At 37.1% G+C, this 19678-nt stretch overlaps 2 protein-coding genes and 1 long non-coding RNA gene across 6 annotated transcripts in view; all 3 read left to right on the top strand.

Annotated features, from left to right (window-relative positions):
- Positions 1 to 19678, top strand: part of LOC131366250 (sushi, von Willebrand factor type A, EGF and pentraxin domain-containing protein 1-like) — a 61216-nt gene that overhangs the window by 33626 nt on the left and 7912 nt on the right. For all 4 annotated transcript variants that reach the window (XM_058410541.1, XM_058410540.1, XM_058410538.1 and 1 more), the window contains one exon: positions 19458 to 19646. In XM_058410541.1, coding sequence (XP_058266524.1) covers positions 19458 to 19646 — 189 coding nt within the window. The remainder of the gene's footprint in view (positions 1 to 19457; positions 19647 to 19678) is intronic.
- On the top strand, positions 823 to 10487 carry LOC131366261 (complement receptor type 2-like). The gene is made up of 15 exons (XM_058410577.1): positions 823 to 976; positions 1549 to 1635; positions 3474 to 3656; positions 4262 to 4361; positions 4471 to 4544; positions 4631 to 4810; positions 4913 to 5089; positions 6123 to 6311; positions 6727 to 6826; positions 6937 to 7010; positions 7097 to 7276; positions 7379 to 7555; positions 7852 to 7896; positions 8062 to 8126; positions 9386 to 10487. The coding sequence occupies exons 2-14, from the start codon at positions 1566 to 1568 to the stop codon at positions 8124 to 8126; spliced, it is 1614 nt and encodes a 537-aa protein (XP_058266560.1). The 5' UTR covers positions 823 to 976; positions 1549 to 1565; the 3' UTR covers positions 9386 to 10487.
- Positions 13227 to 14189, top strand: LOC131366283 (uncharacterized). Its single transcript, XR_009206784.1, has 3 exons — positions 13227 to 13554; positions 13802 to 13938; positions 14148 to 14189. It is a non-coding gene; the product is annotated as an uncharacterized LOC131366283 (long non-coding RNA).

The following is a 19678-nucleotide window of genomic DNA, read 5'->3' as shown; positions in this document are numbered from 1 at the left end:
GCTTTGCATTGCACTTGGTGATGTATGGCTTGGATGCAGCTGCTCGGCCATGGAAACCCATTCCATGAAGCTCTCTGCGCACTGTTCTTGAGCTAATCTGAAGGCCACATGAAGTTTGGAGGTCTGTAGCGGTTGACTCTGCAGAAAGTTGGCGACTTCTTCGCACTATGCGCCTCAGCATCCGCTGACCCCGCTCCGTCAGTTTACGTGGCCTACCACTTCGTGGCTGAGTTGCTGTCGTTCCCAAACACTTCCACGTTCTTATAATACAGCTGACAGTTGACTGTGGAATATTTAGGAGCGAGGAAATTTCACGACTGGATTTGTTGCACAGGTGGCATCCTATCACAGTTCCCCTGAATGAGATAGTTTGTGAAAGCCATAGCTGTGGTCTAACAGCAAAAACTGACCTTTGTCCGTAATGTTCGTAACGTGTTTCCCTATTAACAGTGTGAGGTCAGGACGTCACAGACCACTAACTTCTCACAGGAACAATGGAAACACAACACCAACCTGCACCAGGATCATGAAAAATTTCACTATGACCAGTTTTAGGGTGGACTTTTACTTTAAACATCTCATTATCGCCTCGTAGTACAGTGTCTCGTGTCTTCCCACAGAAACATATCAGGTGTTTCATGGCTTTCATTTGATGGACACAGATGGAGAGCTGAGAAAGGATGAGAAACGTATGCAAGCTTTACATTTTCTACCAAGAATCTAACAAAACAAAACAAAAAAACAAAGGCAAGGTAAAAGGTTGGCATGGGTTTATTAACACCATAAAAAATTTATGACCGAGACTCTTATCTCCACCCACAGCGTCATTGTTGGGGCAGTAACGAAACCTGTGATGATTAAGAGGCCACGACAATACTGCCTTCCTCCTGACTCGGGTACGGCTTTCACTACATTACCTGCCTTCTGACTAAACTGTATAACAGTTCACCTGAGTTGTCGGGAATAAAGGAAAAAGGTAAGTCACAGAGCATGTTGTTTCCCGATAGCTAAATGAGCTAGCGTTACGGAAATGCACCTGTATTATTGTATTAGTGCTGCACCTGTGTAACCTGTGTAACTTTCTGAACAAATCTCTCTTTACCCCTGGTTTTATAACTCGGCTGTTTTTTCCGCCCTCACAGTGTCTTTGTCACATATGTACCTGACGTTAAGAGCTTTCTAAATAAAGCTTTCGTGAGAATATACTGTGTGTATATGTATATCTCTATATAAATAACGTCCCTTTTTTTTATTTATACCTGGTTATTTCAGTTCAGGAAAAACTGTTTTTTAGGGAATCCGTGCTAGTTAAGTAGCTGATCTCTCTATATAGCTTGTGCTTCTTCACTTGCAGGTAGTTAAATTATAAACCTGAGAGTTAACTAAACCTGAGCTCATACGTTTAATAGTAAACACCTAGCCGGGATAAACCTATATTGCTGTAAGTGTTAAAAACGGGTTTGCTTTTGGAAGAGCTGAACTGGGTTTTCTTCTTCTTCTTCTTTTATTATTATTATTATTATTATTATTATTATTATATTTATTTAGGCGTTTAAAACGACAAGATGCGCGAGACGCCGTGGTACAGGCTGATCATCTTCCTTACTTGTCTCATGAAGGTTGCAGAAATCCAAGGTGAGATCTACCATTTTTCCACAATTAGGTCCCCTTTTGAAATAATTTAGTAATTGGTGTCCCTTCTTCACTTTTGTTTTCTATTTTTCTATTTTTCTATTTCCTTTCAGCTCGCTTTCGGTTTATAGACAGCGCTTTAGGTTGTAGGTTTATACAACAGATATTACCAATATACACTGACCAGGCATAATATTATGACCAACTGCCTAATATTTTGTTGGTCCCCCTTTTGCTGCCAAAACAGCCCTGACCCGTCATGCACTGTTTATTCTGTCAGCTTTCTATCAGAACCAGCATTAACTTCTTCAGCAATTTGAGCAGTAGCTCGTCTGTTGGATCGGATCACACGGGAGAGCCGTCGCTCCCCACGTGCATCAGTGAGCTTTGACTGGCCATGACCCTGTCACCGGTTCACCACTGTTGAACTGTTGTTCCTTGGACCACTTTTGATAGATACTGACCACTGCAGACCGGGAACACCCCACAAGAGCTGCAGTTTTAGAGGTGCTCTGATCCAGTTGTCTAGCCATCACAATTTGGCCCTTCGTCAAACTCGCTCAAATCCTTACACTTGCCCATTTTTCCTGCTTCTAACACATCGACTTTGAGGACAAAATGTTCAGTTGCTGTCTAATATATCCCACCCACTAACAGGTGCCATGAATCAGTGTTATTCATGTCACCTGTCACAGGTCATAATGTTATGCCTGATCCGTGTATAATATATGTACACTCCCCAGACCGAACAACTGGTCATTCAAAATTCTTCTCTCATGAGTTTAATAGGGTGTTACTTCTCTTTTAGTTGCAATATCAGCCTTAGACTGGCTTTTTATTTATGAGAACATTGCAGTGGAATTTGATTTTATTTACTCAATAGAATATTACAAATGTCTGACGTCAGATGAACGTGTATGACTCACAATCTCTTGCAATGCGCAAACTTTGCCATTGTGGAGGTGTCGACTTTGTTCACTACCCTTTTCTGGTCCATCCGAAATAAAGGAGGAATAAGTTTACAAAGGCAAGCTGCCTTTCTTAGTGATTATATTTATTTGTTGTTATGACCAACAATCATTTTTGTGTTTGTAGATGGGTCTAAGTTGTGTCTATGCTTACATAGCTATCTAATTTAATACAATTTGACTAACAGTGTGTATAACTTGCAATGCACTGTTTGTGTTAAGTAGTCTTTTTATATACACATTTGCTTATTTATGCTTGATTGCTCTTCTAAATTCAAATCAAATTGCTAGTTCGGTAAATCCTAGATTTACATGGAACCGAATACAATAGCATCCAAAAAGAGTACACGTAATTGTGTGAAGAAGCAAGGCTGGTTCCCATTTCAATGTAAGCGTAGATTTATATAGCCCTATCGGCACCTTACTCATCAGGTGGTTACACACAGAGTGTCACGTCCATCATGTCCAGTTGATCTCCATTTGGGCCGATATTTTCAGACATATCCTGAAATGTAATTGTGGGGGGTAATGAATATGAATGAGCCAGATTATTTACTCTATCAATCTTTTTCTTCTCACCAGTACTTCACTTTGGATAAAAATGTCTTCTAAATGAGTAAATGTAAATGTATTCCAGAAAATATGTTCCCTCTGATGTAAGATCCCAATGACCATCTCACCAGTGTTTGGCTTTCACAAATGAATTCCACAATAGCTTTTGCATCCAATGAGTATTTTTTATAAAACACACTTCATATGTGTCTCTTTTAAATTCTGGAATGGAAGCATTGGTATATAACACATTTTCTTATCAGTATTAATGCTATATTCAGGTTTACTATACACACTATATATTCTGTTTTACCTTCTCAGCACAATGTGAGAGGCCTCTTGTTGGGGATAACAGGGTTATGATCGAGGACCAGCAGACATTCCTAAATGGTTCTACTGTAACGTTCAAATGTTCTACTGGTTATCAGTCTGTGGATCCATCAGCTTCAAAGACTATCACCTGTGTGGGAACCGAGTGGACCAAACTGGAGCTTACTTGCAAAAGTAATTCTGCTGACAGACTTTTTTATTCTTCACAGCTTCTCAAGTTTTCTTTCAGAATGTTTGTTTACCTGAATTTCCTTCTTTTTTGTTTAGAGTTATTATTATTATTATTATTATTATTATTATTATTATTATTATGATAGCTTCTTTGTTCTGGTTTTGGAATTACAAATGCATACCTTATGAGTAAAATAAAATATTAAAATACTAATTGCTTAAATAATAATAATAATAATTATTATTATTATTATTATTATTAATAATAATAATAATAATAATAATAATAATAATAATAATAATAATAATAATAACTAATATCATTTTATTGATAATTAATATTATTGTTTTATTATTATTTAAATATCTAATTAATTTATTATATATTGAAATGAAATTACGAATGCATCTTATGAGTAAAATAACACCAATGGCTTAAACCTAAAATTCAGGTGATACATATAAATGGTGGCAGATATCAATAATTGAACTAATGATTATATGTCTTGAAGTAGAGATTCTAACTACATCTAACAGATGTCTAACATCTGCAGCATGGCCATGTAAAAATTGTTGTGTTCAGTCTTGCAATTTTTGTACACTTTTAGAAAAGACATGTGGACCTCTTGCTGATTTCCCCAATGGGAAGTATACTTTTCCAGATGGAATTCTGTTCGGTGCAACCGCCATCGCACAATGTAATCCAGGGTAAAGTCATTTTGACCTTTATTTTTTGTGTGGAATAAGATTGCTGTCATGCGAATGACTACATATTGTAAACATGCGTATTTAAAGCGTGTCAATTGTCTATTTGTAGATATTTTCTTGTAGGAGTAAAGATTAGAAATTGTCGTGAGGATGGATGGGATGGGAGAGACCCTGTGTGTGAAGGTAACGAAAGATTTTCTGTTGTGTTATAAAACTGTAAAGAAAAAATCTTACTAACTACATGTTTAAACAAATTGTTTTCTTTTTAGTGGTGAAATGTGAACCACCTCCCAGTATACACAATGGAACGTTTGAGCCCGTAGATGAGGTTTATAACTATGATCAAGCAGTCACGTACTCTTGTAATAGAGATTACACTCTTATTGGAGAATCAACAGTAATATGTTCTGATAATGGAACCTTCCATCCTCCTCCTCCTCGGTGTTTATGTGAGTTCTGCTGGAGATTTTTGTTCTCGGTTAAAAAGCAATATTTTCCATGAAACCTGTTATTCAGTATTTTTTATAATTCAAGCTTCATTTCTTTCCCAGTTGTAGAGTGTGAGACACCTAACATAAAAAATGCAGTTAGAGTTGAAGGAAAACCACCACCCTACGGATATAAAAACTTTGTCCGGTACCAGTGTAATAAAGGCTTCATAATGAATGGAACTGATCAGATGGTTTGTGAAGAAAACGGATGGAATCCACCTCCTCCTGAGTGCATCGGTAAGATGAATCAGTGTTTTATCAATTTGAGATTCTGACTTGTCAATGAGAGGGTTAGTCTGTGGTCCGAATGACGTGATTATTAACGTCCATTGTGGTGGAAATCCGTCTTAAATCAGTTATAAAATAAATACAATACAACAGATAAAATAACAGAGGAGTCGTGTGCAAGGCAATAGCAAAATTTTATTCTCTGAAGAGAGACATCTGTCACATGCACATTCAGAAATGAACACGGAGAGAGGTACTTCCCCTTTCTCGCGTGCTCTCTTATAACATCCTTCTTCATGCTTTATTCTTTTTTTTTTTTTACTTACTACATCCCATATAAGGAATTGTTTTTCACTTTTCTTAACTAAAATTGACTTAGTTCCCCTTTTTCTCAACATTCGCCAGACATTGTCTGGTTTGCTCTAACCGCAGGTAAGATATTTCTGCATGACCTGCGAGTGACCCACTCAGACAGTCATGTACACACAGACACACACCTGAGCATACAAATCACACACAGAATAATTAAAAACCTTCATTTTTCCATTACACCATACAGCTCACATCTAATATCACTACAAGCCTTTAGACTTAGCGTTCTATCTTTGACTTGTAAGAGGGCTAAACTGTAAGAGAATGATGATAAAAGATATAAAATCCATCAAACAGGGTTCATGTGAAGGTTCTTGGGTGGGGTCCTTAGCCCTTATCTTCTCCACAGTACTTCACTTTGGATAAAAGTGTCTCAAATGAGTAAATCTATTTTGGGAAAGTATATTCCCACTGATCTAAGAGTCCAATGACTTTACAGTAGTCTCACCAATGTTTGCTTTGAACAAATGGGTTTGCATCCCATGAGTATTTTCATTAAACACATTATATTTCTGTCTGTATTAAGGTAGTAACAAGTTGTAGAAATGATCCATTTCCCTTTGGTATATTGTGAAATGGCCATTTAGAGTTTTTTCCAATCTTTTTAATCAGTGTTAATGCTATATTCAGTTTTACTATACACGCTATATATTCTGTTTTACTTTCTCAGCACAATGTGAGAGACCTGTTGTTGGGGATAACATGGTTATGGTCAATGACTTGGACCAGCAGACATTCCTAAATGGTTCTACTGTAACGTTCAGGTGTTCTACTGGTTATCAGCCTGTGGATCCATCAGCTTCCACGACTATCACCTGTGTGGGAACTGAGTGGACCAAACTGGAGCTTAGTTGCAAAAGTAATTCTCCTTATAGACATTTTTTTATTCTTCACAGCTTCTCAAGTTTTCTTTCAGAATGTTTGTTTACCTGAATTTCCTTCTTTTGTGTTTAGAATTATTATTATTATTATTATTATTATTATTATTATTATTATTATTATTATAGCTTCTTTGTTCTGGTTTTGGAATTACAAATGCATACCTTATGAGTAAAATAAAATATTAAGACACTAATTGCTTAAACCTAAACTTGAGGTGAAAAAAATGTGTGTATGTATATGTAGATACATATATATCTGGTAGCAGATATCAATAGTTACTGTTGTTCCATTTAACAGATGTAGCTATGTAATTAGTTTACAATATATTGTGAAAGGAATTTATTTTCTGTAGCATGACCATGTATGAATTGTTTGTATTTGTAAACTTTTAGAAAAGACATGTGGACCTCTTGCTGATTTCCCCAATGGGAAGTATACTTTTCCAGATGGAATTCTGTTTGGTGCAACCGCCATCGCACAATGTAATCCAGGGTAAAGTCATTCTGACCTTTATTTTTTGTGTGGAATAAGATCGCTTGTCATGCGAATGACTACATATTATAAACATGCATATTTAAAGCTTGTCAATTGTCTATTTGTAGATATTCGCTTGTAGGAGTAAAGACTAGAAATTGTCGTGAGGATGGATGGGATGGGAGAGACCCTGTGTGTGAAGGTAACGAAAGATTTTCTGTTGTGTTATAAAACTGTAAAGAAAAAATCTTACTAACAGCATATATAAACAAATTGTTTTCTTTTTAGTGGTGAAATGTGAACCACCTCCCAGTATACACAATGGAACGTTTGAGCCCGTAGATGAGGTTTATAACTATGATCAAGCAGTCACGTACTCTTGTAATAGAGATTACACTCTTATTGGAGAATCAACAGTAATATGTTCTGATAATGGAACCTTCCATCCTCCTCCTCCTCGGTGTTTATGTGAGTTCTGCTGGAGATTTTTGTTCTCGGTTAAAAAGCAATATTTTCCATGAAACCTGTTATTCAGTATTTTTTATAATTCAAGCTTCATTTCTTTCCCAGTTGTAGAGTGTGAGACACCTAACATAAAAAATGCAGTTAGAGTTGAAGGAAAACCACCACCCTATGGATATAAAAACTTTGTCCGGTACCAGTGTAATAAAGGCTTCATAATGAATGGAACTGATCAGATGGTTTGTGAAGAAAACGGATGGAATCCACCTCCTCCTGAGTGCATCGGTAAGATGAATCAGTGTTTTATCAATTTGAGATTCTGACATGTTAATTAGAGGATTAGTCTGTGGTCCGAATAATGTGATTATTAATTTTTTTTTTTTTGTGATTATCAATGGGAATCTGAGCTCCCTGTGGAAGCAGAAGCTGACCTAACATATTTACTTCCCATCATGTACTCTACATCCTTTACAGTCTGTATGAATATACAGTTAAAAGAATCCAGTTGGAAAGGCATGTGCATGATGCAGACAGGCATATTCTGTGCCATAGTATTTATGTTGTGCTCCTTTTTCTTCTAGCTGATCGAATTCCAAATCCGCCCACCACAGCTCCACCATCAGCCAGTAAGTGAAACTTTCCTGAAACCAGTACTGTCAAAGCTAAATGATCGACAGATATGTTACCTTAATTGTAAAAAGGAATTTTTAGCTATATGCTTTGATATTCAATCTTTTGTTAACAAAGAGACTGGACTTATTTTAATTTGAGTAACTGTGTATTATTTGCAGGCACCTGTGTGAAGCCCAGTGTAATAATTATAGGTGTGGTTGTATGTATGCTGCAGTTCTTCTAGGTAAGTCACTTAACATTTATCTGATTTCACCTGGAAAATGAAGGCTGTTGTCTTCATTTATTCACACAGTCACAGTAACAGATTTGTATTATTACCATACCAATTCATGAAACATATTTGCCAAATATAAATACATGAAAGGAGCAGAACAATAATGTTTAATTGTAGGGTTAACCACTAACCTGTAGAGTTTATTGATGCCAGAATTGTTGCTAAAAATGCTTTAACCTAGACCAACTATGAAATTACATATCTATGATTGAATTGATCACCAATGTTAGCTGCTGAATATTTTTGTTGTAGGTCTAAAAGGATTTTACACACGAAAAAGAGCTGTAGATAGATTACATAGTTAGGTTTTTGGTCAGAGGAATAGACAGATACATACAGAGAACGGCCAAAGGTAGTGGAAAATCAGTGCTTTACTTTATTCCCAATAAGAAAATGAGAGCACTGAAACAAATGTACATAAACATATGTCCACTATATAACCCCTGTACACATGTATCTGCAGATATCCCTTATGTCCCACACTTATGTCACTGTGACTAATTATTTTCAACTGCAGTTTTTATTAATTATAATAGGGGAAAAATAAAATCTAATAATCATAATAATAAAATTTGCAATCGGCAAAAAATATTAAAAACCTGTAAGAATAAAAAATATATAAATACGAAATATAAAATAAAAAGTGCAAAAATCACATAAGATAAATGTTAAAATATATAAAATACATTTGATGTATAAAATCATATTTTGTATTATTTACATGATGACTTACATATGACAATTTACATGATGACTTGAATTAAATCGTGAATTAACGACGTAAGGCAAGGTGTTTCTGTATGTACTGTTATCTAAAAAGCTGACCATGTGGTGTCAAAAAAATTATCCAAGAGCTTCAGATAATACAATAAGATAATCACAATTAAAATAAAAAAATTATTGATCTCTGTGACTTTAACCATAGCATGGTTGTTGCTAACCATAAGGGCTGGTTTGAATATTTCACAAACTCTCTTGGAATTTCTTGAGTTTATTTACAATGGTGCAAAAAAAGCACTGATTGTATGACATTGTGGAAACACCATGCCGATAAGATAAGAGGTCAGAGGAAAATGGCCAAAGTGGTTTAAGCTGCCAGGGAGGATAAAGTAACTCTACTGTAGTATAGTTTACTCTAGCTATGGCTTTTTTTTATTGTAAGAACCTCTTGTATCACATATTATACTTTGTCCTATTTTTTTCTCTAGGACCAAAGAACCATCTTTCTGACTGATGCCAAACTGTGTTGATAAGACCAAGGAAATCTTATAGAAGTGATGTCCATCGATGTTCACAATCTCAGCAGTGATCTCTACTTTGCTTGTGCCTTTCAGGAAAGTTGTTTTCCTGATTTTCATAGATTACATACTAATTTGCACTGTGATCAAGATTTTCTTATGCTGTAATAGTCTTGTCCTTAAGGATGTTAAGCATTCATACAATTCTGAACTATAATGACTCATTTTTAAACCTAGAAAATACAAGTGTGTTTTAAGTTACTTAGTATTATTTTGGTGATCACCAAATTTAGTGTTAGCTCTTTTCCCAGTATTGACTGCACAAGTATAAGTGAATACTGATGGTGTAGTCCTGCAAAAGGTCAACTTAGGAATGGGTTTGATTTTTATTTTCATTTTAAACTAGGAATTAGGTGTATTTCTAGATGTTGGATTTAAACAAATGAACAAAATCCCACACAAATTCCTGCTTTTCTTATGTGCATAAAAATTCATATTACAATGGAAGAATGTCATTGCATTTCACTGTTGTTTATTGATGTATGGAAATCTAAATTAATTGAGAGTGCAGGATTTGTGGATTGTAAGAAAGTATATGACCATTAAAAGCTATATGACCTTGTTGGACATCCCAGTCAAAAACCATGGGCATTAAAAATATAGACTCCAAAAATATGGGGTTATCACTGGGTGTGGCTCAAACACCTGTACTCAGTAATTAACATATTTTGGCCACACAACGTATTTGGCCCTGGTGGTCAGTGAAGGTTTGTCTTACAGTGCATCTAAGATCTAACTCAATTGCAAATCAGACCAAAAGAAATCTAAATGGGTGTTGGGATTTTGATCATTGCCTTATAGATGCTACCAAGTCTTTGGAAGATCTTTGCAAAAGAACTCTTTCAAGCATGGCTTTCTGACTACATTTTATGTACTATTTATGACTACTGATATTTTTGTGCCTTAATCTAACCTTAAGTTATACCAATAGAACAAATACTGCACCACACACACAAACAAACAAAATCTACAATACAAAATCTGTTTGCAATAAATTTTTATTTTGACATTACTCTTATGGTGTGACTTGTTTATTGCTAATCTTTCCAGTTGTGTTTTAATGTTGTGGACTTTTTTCATTTTAGAGATTTCTTGTAGAGTCTCTAAGATCTGTTCCTGCATATTTTTTAAAGATTTTGCAAAAAATGTATAACAGTTCAGACATTTAAACCTTAATTGACACTTTATTTTAAATATTACAATGTCCACTGTGCTGACACAGCTATGCCTGATTGACAGAAATTCTTATGGTAGTCTAATATATGAGGGGCATAAAAAAAACTTTAGTTTAAGAGAGTTGAAGACTGGAAAAATGTAGCCTGGTCTGATGAAGCTTGATTTTGCTTGGCACATGAATGATAGGATCAGAATTCGGCATGAATCCATGGACCCAACCTGCCTTGTGGTGAAATGGTGTGGGGAATGTTTTTTGACACAATTTGGACTCATTACTGCCAGTCATTGCTTGAATGCCACAGTTGGTTTGAGAATTGTTGCTGACCGTGTACATTCCTTAATGGCTACAATTTACTCATCCTCTAATGGCTACTTCCAGCTTTATAATGCACCATGTCACAAAGCAAAAGTCATCCCAAATCGGTTCACTGCTCTTCCCAGCCACCAGATCTGAATCCAGTAGAGCACTTTTGGGATGTGGTAGAACGGGAGATTCGCAGCTTAAAAGTGAAAAAAAAAAATCTGCAGGAATTGAGCGATGCATCCTGTCAACATTGACCAGAATCTCAAAGGAATGTTTTAGGTATTCAGGATCAATGTTACGAAAGCAAAGGAAGGCCCTGCCCAGTGTTTATATATGTAATTTTCCTAATAAAGTGCTCAATTAGTGTACATTTGTCTCAGTTGCCAACATGGGAATGTATGGAAGTATAATAGTGCCAAAATATCCTGAAAGCAAAATAGCATATTGAATCACATGAACTGAATAAAAACTTGTCACAAAAAAGAAGTTTGAAATTTGATCTGAATGAAAAAAAAAATCCTTACAGCATTTACAAAAAAAAATACAATCTTCATTATTTTTCAACCTCACAAATTCAGGTCGACAAAATACGAGCCTTCAAATTCAGGTCGAAAAATTCAGGTCTTAACATCCGGGCTATTACAGAAAGAGCAATGGATTGCCGATGTCTCGGGCCCGTGTCGCAGTGCACTTTAAAGTGTGCATCCTGCTCCCTGTGTAGTTTACTCCGAGGGGAATCACTTGCCGATTGGAACGCGGCTCTTGTAATGAACCTACAGGAGAAACGACTCTGAGGAAGATTGCAGGGATTTCGGGCTGTGAAGACAATGGACCAGGGGGTAAATTGAATTAGTTTTTCTTAATTAACAGGGCAGTATGAGTTATTTTAATCTAATATTAGTCTTAAAAAAAAGAACGTAATTTTGCTCATTGACTACCACTGTGCCGAAAATAAAATAAAATAACTCATACTGCCCTGTTAATTAATAAAACTAATTTAACTTACCCTTTGGTTCATCGCAGGGGCGGATTTAGGATTTAAAGAATGTTTAATAATAAACACAAATTAACACAAACAGTATGCAACTTTATAAAATTCTATTCAAACTTTTTTCTGACTCCTCCTATCATTTTACCCGCCTTGCTAGTAAAAGGTTCATTAAATTCATTACATTTTCTCTCTTACACATGCAATATTATCTCTTTTACAGCTTGTGTGTGAAGCAGTGCTGTGTAGATTCATTATTATTATTATTTTACATTTTTACTATATTATACCTGCACCTCTTATTTCATTTCTCATTTATGCTGCCACTACTGTATGAATTATTCTGTTTCTTTTTTTTTACAGCCTCTCTTCTCTTCTCTTCTCTTACTCTCATTCTCTCATCTGTCTTGCTGCTTGTATCTTGTCTACTTCATGCTCTTGGTGACTTTTCTATCCTATTTCTTTAAGGATGGAATCATCAGAGAGTATCTCCAAGATTTGACTTGAGCAAAATGGTCAATTACCATACTAGTATTTATAGTGCTGAGAATTCCTTTATCAATAGACAGAACAGCTGAATGATGGAGTCTGTTCTGGCCCATTGTTCACCTAACACCTAAATACATGTATGTATTTTAACTTAAATACTGCATTAGCTGAATAATAGAAAGCCATCATGTTCAGACTGTAATGTCTTAGCACTTTAACAGTTTATATTTTATTTAGATCTATCTTTAGGCTTATTTAATTTAAGGCTTTTGTACGTCTTGGGTATGGAATAATATTAAAAAGGGTCCTTTATGTCAGGAGTTTTCAGAATCAAAGACAGTGGGCCTCCTACGTGACACAACATACATTTGTACGGAATAAAATCACTATCAAAAATAATCGTACGTAATTCAGAACATTTGTGTGTAATTTTAATTTACTCGTGCGTAATTTAAAAGTATTGTATGTAACACCTCTGTTACACACACACATGAGAAATTACACCCACGGAGGTAGTGTGTTAAACCACTGTCAAAAATCCATCAAGGCCACATGCACAGGCATTACTATCCGATGGAAGATGAATCGATTTGTTTTTTGCAAAAAACACAAATACAATAAGGCAGTACAAGATCATAAGAAGATCCTTAAGAACAGAGCAGCAATCAAAACGAAAATAAACTAAGAAATTATAGATTAAAATCATTCGTGGCTCGAGCCTTATTGATGATGGTTAGCCCTAGCGACGCCCCTGGTCCATTGTCTTCACAGCCCGAAATCCCTGCGCTCTTCCTCAGAGTCGTTTCTCCTGTAGGTTCATTACAAGAGCCGCGTTCCAATCGGCAAGTGATTCCCCTCGGAGTAAACTACACAGGGAGCAGGATACACACTTTAAAGTGCACTGCGACACGGGGCCGAGACATCGGCAATCCATTGCTCTTTCTGTAATAGCCCGGATGTTAAGACCTGAATTTGAAGGCTCGTATTTTTTCGAGCTGAATATTGATGCCTGAATTTTTTCAACACTTCACTGGGACCCAAGGGAACTAACAAAAAGTCAATGTGTTTTCTTTCATGTGGATGAGAGCAAAGAAAGGACACTTCACTAAGTACTTTAACCTGGTTTGTTTAAATGACTCATTTATTTTGCATTTTTGGAAATAAAACCAGTAAAGTGTGTCAGAAGATATCACATCACAGGCAAGTGCAAAATCTGTAGGAGGGTGACATTTTGTAGAAGCAGGCAGGTTTGGTCAGAGTTCATTAGGGAAAAGGTGGATCAAAGTCAAGGCACCACCATTTGAAATTTCAATGGTTTGGTAAATACAGTGCCTTATCCGGTTCTTGTGTTTTGTGTCTTTCTGAACAGTCAACAGTAGCAGCCTAAATATACACACTGTCCGAGTTTCTACGGGTTGTGTCCCTTTTGGCGTTCCATGGGATATTCAAGTTAGGAGAGAGCGGAATAAGCACGGCTAAAAAACAAATCCCAAGCATAAACTACAGGTAAATTCACGCAACATGAGCAAAAACGAGCTGTCAAAACACATAAGATCTTGACTTATAGACAGCATTTATTTACTGTAAATGGAGATTTAGAAAGATGACAGTAGTTAGGAAAGAATATCCCATGTTCTCACAGGGGCGTTACCACATTTTCTGTCATGTAATCATGGTCTTGGAGGTGTTTAACTGACTCCCTTCGTTTTTAACAGGTTCAGCAGAGCTGTTTGGGATTTAAACCGAAAAAGGTGAGATTTATTCTTGTTTATTGATGGTAAATGAATTGCTCGGGGTAAACGTGGAATTAGGTAGCTCAACGTTAATACCAGTTTTTAGTTTGCCTGCCATTTTGTTTCCTCAGGCTGGGTTAGCTCTGCTAAGGTTGGCTAACACAAAGGGAGGTTGCTCGGCTTGCGACAGTTTCCTAAACTCGGTGAAAGAAATTAAAATTGTCTGGCAAATAAGCCAGCACTAGATATTCTGGTACATAACATTAACTTTATTTTCATTATATTTAGTTCGACGACGAATCTGTGAGACCTCCTTCTCATATTCTCAGTTATCAGGTAACATTAGCATGCAACGACACTACATTTACTAGGAAGACCGTATAAACGTATTACCGTAAAACCGTATTACTCAATTACTCGGAATCTTTAGTCAAAAGCTAGTCAGCTAGATGGACTGGTTTGAACATTAGATATATATAACAAAATAAAAGACGACATATTTAAATAACTTTAAATGCATGTTGTTGTTTAAGGAAACAAATACAACCTGGTTAGCGAGCTAACTACTTAACTCCAGTTTTTTTCCTCCTTAACTTGCAAACTAAACAATATTACTGACCGTATTGCAGCAGTGAAAAGAAGTCGGAGGTAAAACAACATCGGAAACGATGTGGGAGACACCGAGCTACACTCTGATCATCCTTCTCATGTGTCTCATGAAGCCTGGAGAAATCCGAGGTACAACCCGCTTTAATTCATCATTCATAGATTCATTTCATCATTTGTTAGTCATAGCTTGTTTTATGATCGCGACTTTTCACTTTAAAGCTTGATGTAAAAAACAGTTCCACTAGTAGAAATAATCTGGAGAATGTCTAGAAAAGTAGAAGTGTGTGTATATACACATATATACAACGATCAGGCATAACATTATGAGCACTGACAGATGTAGTGAATGGCTAGACAACTGGATCAGAGCATCTCCAAAACTACAGCTCTTCTGGGGTGTTCCCAGTTTGTAGTGTATCTATCAATAGTGGTCCAAGGAAGGAATAGTGGTGAACCGGAGACAAGGTCATGGGCAGCCAAGACTCATTGATGCACGTAGGGAGTGAAGGCTGGCCCGTGTGATCCGTGTGACAAACACAATATTAGGAAGATTTTATATATATATATATATAAAAAATAATGTGTGTGTATGTAATTGGTTAAGCAATGGTATAAGCAGAAGTTTATTATGTGGCTGGGAAAACATCACATGCAGAGTTGCCATCGTTTTGCAGGGGGAAATAGCTTAGTAATACAGTCAGTTGACAGAAACAACAAGATGATGTCATGGACCCATATGAATCACCCTGATGACTTACAAAACAGTTCTGAAATGGTGCAGAACTGAATAGGATAACTACTGAATAACACACACACACACACATACATATAAATATAAATATATATATATATATATATATATATATATATATATATATATATATATATATATATAAATATAAATATATATATATATATATACACACACACACACACACACACACACACACTATATTGCCAAAAGTTATATCGCTCACCCATCCAAATAATCAGAATCAGGTGTTCCAATCACTTCCATGGCCGGAGGTGTATAAAATCAAGCACCTAGGCATGCAGACTGTTTTTACAAACATTTGTGAAAGAATGGGTCGCTCTCAGGAGCTCAGTGAATTCCAGCGTGGAACTGTGATAGGATGCCACCTGTGCAACAAATCCAGTCATGAAATTTCCTCGCTCCTAAATATTCCACAGTCAACTGTCAGCTGTATTATAAGAACGTGGAAGTGTTTGGGAACGACAGCAACTCAGCCACGAAGTGGTAGGCCACGTAAACTGACGGAGCGGGGTCAGCGGATGCTGAGGCGCATAGTGCGAAGAGTTCGCCAACTTTCTGCAGAGTCAATCGCTTCAGACCTCCAAACTTCATGTGGCCTTCAGATTAGCTCAAGAACAGTGCGCAGAGAGCTTCATGGAATGGGTTTCCATGGCCGAGCAGCTGCATCCAAGCCATACATCACCAAGTGCAATGCAAAGCGTCGGATGCAGTGGTGTAAAGCACGCCGCCACTGGACTCTAGAGCAGTGGAGACGCGTTCTCTGGAGTGACGAATCGCGCTTCTCCATCTGGCAATCTGATGGACGAGTCTGGGTTTGGCGGTTGCCAGGAGAACGGTACTTGTCTGACTGCATTGTGCCAAGTGTAAAGTTTGGTGGAGGGGGGATTATGGTGTGGGGTTGTTTTTCAGGAGCTGGGCTTGGCCCCTTAGTTCCAGTGAAAGGAACTCTGAATGCTTCAGCATACCAAGACATTTTAGACAATTCCATGCTCCCAACTTTGTGGGAACAGTTTGGAGCTGGCCCCTTCCTCTTCCAACATGACTGTGCACCAGTGCACAAAGCAAGGTCCATAAAGACATGGATGACAGAGTCTGGTGTGGATGAACTTGACTGGCCTGCACAGAGTCCTGACCTCAACCCGATAGAACACCTTTGGGATGAATTAGAGTGGAGACTGAGAGCCAGGCCTTCTCGTCCAACATCAGTGTGTGACCTCACAAATGCGCTTCTGGAAGAATGGTTAAAAATTCCCATAAACACACTCCTAAATCTTGTGGACAGCCTTCCCAGAAGAGTTGAAGCTGTTATAGCTGCAAAGGGTGGACCGATGTCATATTGAACCCATGGATTAGGAATGGGATGTCACTTAAGTTCATATGCGAGTCAAGGCAGGTGAGTGAATACTTTTGGCAATATAGTGTGTGTGTATGTGTGTATATATATGTGTGTATATGTGTGTATATATATATATATATATATATATATATATATATATACACACACTACTCACAAAAAGTTAAGGATATTGGGCTTTCGGGTGAAATTTCAGGATGCACCTAAAATGCACTATAACCTTTACAGGTGAACCTTCTCTACACTTTTTAATGCACATGTCCAGTGTTTCAGTACTTTTTGCATAACTTGCTGTTCTCTAACAAGGTGCTTAACGGCAAAATTCACAACTGGTGTTGAATGAATCGACCACTAAATTTTCTGGTTCAGTTAGAATTGGTATTTAAACAGTCCTCTTCATCATGTTGTTCACATTTTGACATCATGAGACCAAGGCGACATCTAACAATTGATCAACAGTACCTCGCCATTGCGGGGCTTCAAACAGGATGTTCTCAGAAGGAAGTGGCCACTGAGCTTAGAGTGTCACACAATGTCATCAGCAAGTTGCGACAGAGATACAGAGAGACTGGAAGAGTCACAGAAAGGCATAGAAGTGGACGTCCTTTGGCCACATCCCATATTGATGACTGCTTCATTGTGAACAGTGCCCTGCGGAACCAGATGATGAATGCCACTCAACTCCAGGCACATTTAAGGGAGGTAAGAGGCACCCAAGTGTCGCGTCAGACCATTCGAAACCGTTTACATCAGCGTGGTCTGCGTGCTAGACGACCTGCAAGGGTACCTGACCACACCACTAGGCGTCATCGTCTTCTCTGTTGACTGTTACTGTTCTCTGATGAAAGTCGATTCACGTTGAGCAGAAATGATGGCCGCCAGCGATGTTGTGGTGGTGTTACAGTCTAGGCAGGTGTGTCTACTCAATACAGAACTGCCCTACATCTTGTGAATGGTACAGTGACAAGCCAATACTACCTGAATAACATCATTAATCCAGTCATTGTGCCCCTGCATGAACAACACAGGCCTAATTTCATCTTCATGTACGACAATGCTCCAGCTCATGGAGGTCGCATCATTAGGGAATGGCTGCTGGAGGCTGGGGTACCTCAAATGGAGTGGCCTGCACTTTCTCCAGACCTGAATCCCATAGAAAACCTATGGGATCAGCTGAGTCGCTGTGTAGAGGCTCATAACCCTGCACCCCATAACCTCAATGACCTGAGGGCTGCCCTTCAAGAAGAGTGGAATGCCATGCCTTAGCAGACAATAAGTTGATTTGTGAACAGCATGAGATGTCGTTGTCAAGCTGTAATTGATGGTCAAGGGCACATGACAAATTATTGAGACACTGACATTTTTTGTTGTGGTATACCACCACTGTTGTTGGCTTTTGTTTCAATAAATTGTTTGAGATGAGGAAATCACCATTGCATGCTTCTACTTAAATGCCCTACTTTCATGATACAATATCACTGTAGTGTGAACTTTTTCCATTTTCCATAAATTTCACCCAAAAGCCAAATATCCTTAACTTTTTGTGAGTAGTGTGTGTGTGTATGTATGTGTATATATATGTATATGTGTGTGTATATATATATATATATATATATATATTAAATCAGTCAAGAGTGACAGTGTTGTGGGGAGTGACAATGTAATCAGTATAGAGATTTTAAAATACCACTGTCCTGCACTTGATATGGTTCTCCAGTTCACATGTACTGGTGTGTGTATATATATAATATATATATATATATATATATATATATATATATATATATATATATATATATATATATATATATATATAATTAATATTAGGCTCTTGTGACTTTGTCACCCTCTGAATTCATGACCAGCAACTGGGATGTGAACTGGAGAACCATATCAAGTGCAGGACAGTGGTATTTTAAAATCTCTATACTGATTACATTGTCACTCCCCACAACACTCTGTCACTCTTGACTGATTTAATCTCAGCCAGATTATTTTACAGAGAGGGGAAGATAAACACTTTTCAAGAAAAAACGTAATGCAAAGACTCGTAGTAAAACTAGAAGAAACACTGGTAGCACTTTTCCCAAAATGGGGAAAAAGTGCAGTGAATTTGTGAAGTTTGTTGCATATTACTTATATATAGAAAAGTCACAGTACTTGCCAATAAAGGTGATATTTATTCTGTTTATTTGTTCTATGCTAGTTAGCAGGCAGTGGTAGTAATGGCCAGCTCATTACAAAAAAATAAAAAGTTTACGTCACTGTGAGGTTGGTTCAAGGAGTTAAAAAAAAAATCCCTGTGTTTTGTACTTGACTAATCTCAATTGATGCTCCTTGAGGATGATAATGCAGCTTCTGGAATAAACATTTCAATTTATTGGCTTTAGGATAGAAACTATGAATAATTCTTCTTTTTTTTTGCAATTATTTCTATCTCACTAGATACACTCATACACCATTGCAATATGGAGTTACTAATTTCATATTTATATACTGATTTTCAACTGTGCTAATATTTTACTGATATTACATTTATTTGTTATTTTCTCAGCACAATGTGATGCACCCTCTGTTGGAGAAAACAGGATTCTTACTGAAGATTCAGGCCAAGCTACTTACCCTGAGGGAACTACACTAACATACAAATGTTCCACTGGTTACCTGCCTGTGCAGGCTGGAAGTTCCAGGTCAATCACCTGCACAGGAAAACAGTGGACTGAACTACAACTTCAGTGCCAATGTAATGTGGTGTTAGTGGGGGTTTAATTGTTT

The sequence above is a fragment of the Hemibagrus wyckioides genome, linkage group LG15 (assembly GCF_019097595.1).
Source record: "Hemibagrus wyckioides isolate EC202008001 linkage group LG15, SWU_Hwy_1.0, whole genome shotgun sequence".
NCBI lineage: Eukaryota > Metazoa > Chordata > Actinopteri > Siluriformes > Bagridae > Hemibagrus > Hemibagrus wyckioides.
This window is presented reverse-complemented; position numbering and strand designations above follow the sequence as displayed.

Coding starts and splice junctions, on each gene's coding strand:
- LOC131366261 (XM_058410577.1), top strand. CDS start 1,566: ATGCGCGAGACGCCGTGGTACAGGCTGATCATCTTCCTTACTTGTCTC. Junction 1,636..3,473: donor GAAGGTTGCAGAAATCCAAG/GTGAGATCTACC, acceptor TTACCTTCTCAG/CACAATGTGAGAGGCCTCTT. Junction 7,897..8,061: donor CACAGCTCCACCATCAGCCA/GTAAGTGAAACT, acceptor TATTATTTGCAG/GCACCTGTGTGAAGCCCAGT.